The sequence below is a fragment of the Dipteris shenzhenensis genome, chromosome 11, assembly GCF_047967505.1.
Source record: "Dipteris shenzhenensis isolate YYH24624 ecotype China chromosome 11, Dip_SZ_1.0, whole genome shotgun sequence".
Taxonomy (NCBI): Eukaryota; Viridiplantae; Streptophyta; class Polypodiopsida; order Gleicheniales; family Dipteridaceae; genus Dipteris; species Dipteris shenzhenensis.
Window position 1 is genome coordinate 6,495,751 of NC_141606.1, and position 4,826 is coordinate 6,500,576.

The 4,826-nt window shown below is 41.8% G+C and overlaps 1 protein-coding gene across 1 annotated transcript; it reads left to right on the forward strand.

Moving 5' to 3' along the window:
- Positions 1-565: 565 nt before the first annotated feature.
- LOC147896548 (Ribophorin I) lies at positions 566-4,318 on the forward strand. The gene is made up of 10 exons (XM_087381421.1): positions 566-721; positions 1,085-1,129; positions 1,229-1,860; positions 1,953-2,100; positions 2,221-2,400; positions 2,539-2,607; positions 2,793-2,882; positions 2,992-3,150; positions 3,264-3,491; positions 3,574-4,318. The coding sequence occupies exons 1-10, from the start codon at positions 617-619 to the stop codon at positions 3,763-3,765; spliced, it is 1,848 nt and encodes a 615-aa protein (XP_087237547.1). The 5' UTR covers positions 566-616; the 3' UTR covers positions 3,766-4,318.
- Positions 4,319-4,826: the final 508 nt, after the last annotated feature.

Sequence of the window (4,826 nt, forward strand, 5' to 3'; positions counted from 1 at the left end):
AACCCCGCGCCATCCATTGTGTAGCCATTTTAGCTAAACCACATAGGCAAAATACTTTTGTTCGTTTAATTGCATAACCTTTGATTCTTAGCTTGGCCGTTTGATGTGTAACCAACCCTACCCATGCCTTTTCTCGCTTGGACAAGCGTTGGGTGGTGTGTAAGTGCCCTCATAAGCAGTATTCTTGTCCAGGCAGACGTTGCTTTCACACTCATCCAGATGGACAAGCTTGCAAAATGCTCAACAATTCATATGATACGTTGAACGATTGGAGCGATTGGAACGATTGGAAAAGCCTATAATTTGTTTGAGACGTGTGCACAGTGTCTGACATCACGAGTTTTGCTACTTCTAGTGTTGGGCCCCAAAAGCTGCATGTGGATAGAATTTTGCCAATTGCTCGTGCACTCTATTGACCCACCTAAATCTAAAGTAGGGGTTAACTATGTGTAAACCCTATATATAAGTGCGCTCATGGCCTCGTAATGGTGTTCTTATTCCATCCTTAATCCATCCTTAATCGGGATTAGCGTCCATAAGACCTTAATTAACCGCGGGTGAATGGATCTTTGAAAACGCCGAAGGAGGGTTTTGCACACAAGAAACTGCGGCAGCTATGGAGCTCCGATCACCATCGCTAGCCGTCATCGCCTTTTGTGTTTTCGTTTGCTCTTCATTTCGTGTCGATGCAGGTCTCCTCCTCGCCAAGGTGGATCGCAAGGTATGTTAGTCTCTTGTACCTCTTCTTCTTCCTTTTTATGAACCAGAATTCGTACTTTCTCGACAGCATTTGCCTAGATCTAGCCTGATTTGTGCTTACCTTCCCAAATGCCCCCTTCATCGGTCAATTTCCGGAATGGACGCACCGCTTTCCCTGCAAATCCTTGTTTTACGCTCTGTGCTCACAATAATTTTGAAGGCATCCTTACGATCTACAATTTGACGTGTGTCTTGTCGGGAGTGCATAGTCTAAGCGTTACTTGGAGTCGTGTTTCCATATATTAATTTGTTTTCCCTAAAGAAGGTTGTAAGTCCTATCAATTCTCATCACCTGTCTCTTCAAACATGTGTCTTCTTTATGCAGATTGACCTCACTTCTCAGGTTGTCAGGGCCATAACATCACTGAAGGTACAGAATTTTCAAAGACTGGCTTTGTCACCACTGTTCGCTAGAAGTTAGGTACTCGTATTGTTTGTTTCGATAAAGTGTAAGGGTTCTTGGATACAGGTTGAGAATGAAGGCCCCGCTCCTGTCTCGGAGGTTGTTTTTGCACTACACTCCAGTCAGGCAAAAGGCCTGTCTTTTATTGGAGCTTCTACGTCCGAAGGCAAGGGAAAAAATAAACAATCACCAATCAATCTGGCTATAAAAGTGGCTGAACAGGAGAGCGCAGACGATGTTGTTTTATTTTCCATCCTTTTGAAAAAGGATTTGAAGCCAGGTGATTCAGTAGCTGTGGATATCTATATGGTGCTCACGGATCTGTTGAAGCCTTTCCCAGCAGAAATTTTACAATCAGAAGCACAGCTTGTGCTTTATCACGACAGTGCATATTTCCTCTCTCCTTACCCTGCCAAAGTGCAGACAACAGTCATGAAGGTTCCAACTGCACGTGTTGAATCTTATACAAAAGTGGAACCAGTTAAGCTACTGAATTCTGAATTGAGATATGGGCCTTATGAGAACATTCCAGCATTCTCTTCTTTACCAATAACAATCCATTATGAGAACAACAGGCCATTCACTGTCGTGCAAGAGTTGGTGCGTGAAATAGAGATCTCCAACTGGGGTAATATATACGTCACAGAGAATTACCTCATGCTGCATGGTGGAGCTCGGCATAAGGGCACATTCTCTAGGTGCGGCCATGATCTCGATCCCCCCCCCCCCAAAAAAAAAAAAAAAAGCAGTTCTTAGTTTCTGTACTGAATTTCTTGTTGGTTTAATGAAGGCTTGATTATCAAGCGAGACCATCAGCAAGTGGGGTTGCTTCTCTTCGTCAGCTGCTGGCAAGGCTTCCCCCCCGTGCACATTCTGTGTACTACAGAGATGAAATTGGGAATGTCTCAACCTCACATTTGCGTAGCGATAGAGAAAAGGTTAGCCTGTAAAGAATGTATACCGTCAAGATATCTGCAATCGAAGTCTTTCTGGGAAGCTTGCGATTAAGGAATTCTGCTACTATCGGCTTTGTTTTGATATTCTAAATTTGGTTTCAGACCGAGTTGGAGTTTGAACCACGATATCCTCTTTTTGGTGGATGGCAAGTTACCTTTACAATTGGATATGGCGTACCATTACAGGACTTTGTATTTCGAGCATCTGATGGTAGAAGATACCTCAAGTTCCCTTTTGGGTGCCCCCTCCATGATGTTGTGGTCGAGAACCTGGTTGTGAAGGTGCAAACAAACTACTCACTCACATTTTGAAGTTTTATGGTGGAGCAAGGATTCTTGGATTTGGAAACACATATGAACATGGAGGACTGTTTTATGAACCCTGGGTGACAATATCTTAATCTGTTTGATGTGATGCAGGTGGTACTACCTGAAGGATCTAAGAAGCCTTTGGTGCAGGCTCCTTTTTCTGTACAGGAATCCCAAGAGGTAGTTTGTTGCATAAGAGATTGCATCCTTAAGTGTAAAAGATGTTCCATTTGTTATAAAAGGGTTTATAGAAATTCCAGGAATTAATTTATTTGTCACTCAACAGTCTGCATCTTCAAAGTTTATAAGCTTTTTGTTAATCCATTTGCTTGCAAAGTTTAATCCTGCCCTTTTTATGTGAACAGGTAAAATATAGCTACCTTGATACTGTTGGGCGGACTGTTGTGGTATTGACCAAGAAGAATGTTGTGCAGGAGCACAATGTTTTCTTTGAGGTCTCTCTCTCTACAACTTTCTAAGGCTCAACCGTTCAGTTGTTTTTGGATAGAAATTATACCTTTCCATTCTTCAGCACCTTTGTATTAAGCCTGTTACTTGCCATAGGTTTACTTCAAATTCAACACAATCGCGATGCTGGTTGAGCCATTGATGCTGGTTGCGGGCTTCTTCCTCTTCTTTGTTGCCTGCATAGCATATACTCGCTGTGATTTCTCTATCTCAAAGTCTTCAGCTTCATACCAGGCTCGCATACAGCGTGAAGAGGTGATGTTTGGGTCTTGTTTGGCCAACCAGATTGGAAGATGCAAAATCATGGTTATTTACAATGTTAGCTAGTCTTATCAGATTACATTTATCAGGGTTTTTGTTGGTTGCAGCTGTTGGATGCACTTCAAAGGTTGCAGAATTTAATTAGTCTACGTCGGGTAAATGTAAGTGAAAAACTGGAAGCCTCTTTGAGAGATCTAGCAAGAACAGGAGACATCCAGAGCTGTAAGGCTGCTCGAAAATCTGCTGATGTGATATTGAAAGATACTGCTAAGGACTTGAAAGCAATCCATGACACTCTCCAGCAATCTTCACGATCTTCTTATGTTCTACCAAAGGTAATCATGTGTGTGTATCTGTGTCCTCTTATCTACAATTTACAGATCTGGTGAATTCTAAGAATGGATTGTGGTTGAACAGGTAGAAATGCTGATTGCAAAGGAAAAGGAAAAGCAAGAGAAATTGTTACAGAAGCACACTGTTACTGTGGAGTTATATGAGAGAAAACTCTCCAGTAAAGAAATTGACAATCGTGTCGCCCCGCACCAGCAAAGGATTTTACTGTTGAAGCAGGAGGTAGAGGATCTGTTGCAGAGTCTTGATGACTTTTAGTTTTTATGCAAATGCATGCTCTTTGAGTACTGCTTTTTTATCGGATTCGTGATCATATAATCAGTTTCTGGCTGCGGATGCACAATGACACAATGGCGTAATGGCTGCTTTTGCTGGAATGCCCTTGGTGGTGTTGTTGGCAACTAGTCTTTACATGTATGCATTTGAACTTTGAGCTTATCAACTCATTCAGTAACAAGCAGAAGCTGCAAGCTCTACGATCAGGGCCTTTAGAGATGTTCCCTGATGCTCACTCTTTAATCCCCTAATCCCTCTTTTCAATTATTTACAGAGAAAAGAAAGCATGGCTCAAATTTTTAACAAGCAGTACAGTTTGGCCATGATCACACATTCTGATATGGAGCTCCCGAAACTGAATGCTTTGGTTCACAGTGAGTCTTTAAGCCTATGCGGTTTTGCACCCAGATTTTTCAGTGATGTCCATTGACAAGGATAGTGTGTGTGAAATTAATTCCATGTATTGATAAAATGTCTTCATCTGGCTGAAATAATGGACAGTTTGTGCGAAATTAACTCCATGCATTGATAAAATGTCTTGATCTGGTTGAATCTGTGCCATTATTTTAAGCTACTTCCAGCTGGAAAGTCGTTCCGTCCATCTGTCGAAGGGTTAAGGTTTTGCAAATAAGTGAAGCAGTTGTGCTTAGCTTGTAACTTTTGAGTTGAGCAGAGGGCATATTTTCTTCGAGTGACAGGCCATGATGCAAGGGGTATTGGCATGAATGGCTGCAATTTTACCATTCATTTGAAGCATGAAACAAGAACAATCTTTGTATCCCGCCTTTGCTCTCCGTGAGATGTTTGTTCTGGATCACCACGACTATTTTTTAGCTTGAAATCTTTCACATCTGCACTTGCTTCCTCTGCGAATATCATTTCATTGTATTCCAAGTTGCTGCTCCTATTTTATTGGTAACCCTTTCTATCCTTGGACGTGCATCTACTCCACCAGAATTTTGCAGACTTATTGTGAGAAGTGCAGCACACTTATTTCTTCAAGTATCACTTTTAGAATGATCATGCTAATTTGATGAAGAGGT

Coding starts and splice junctions, on each gene's coding strand:
- LOC147896548 (XM_087381421.1), top strand. CDS start 617: ATGGAGCTCCGATCACCATCGCTAGCCGTCATCGCCTTTTGTGTTTTC. Junction 722..1,084: donor TCGCCAAGGTGGATCGCAAG/GTATGTTAGTCT, acceptor TTCTTTATGCAG/ATTGACCTCACTTCTCAGGT. Junction 2,401..2,538: donor TCGAGAACCTGGTTGTGAAG/GTGCAAACAAAC, acceptor GATGTGATGCAG/GTGGTACTACCTGAAGGATC.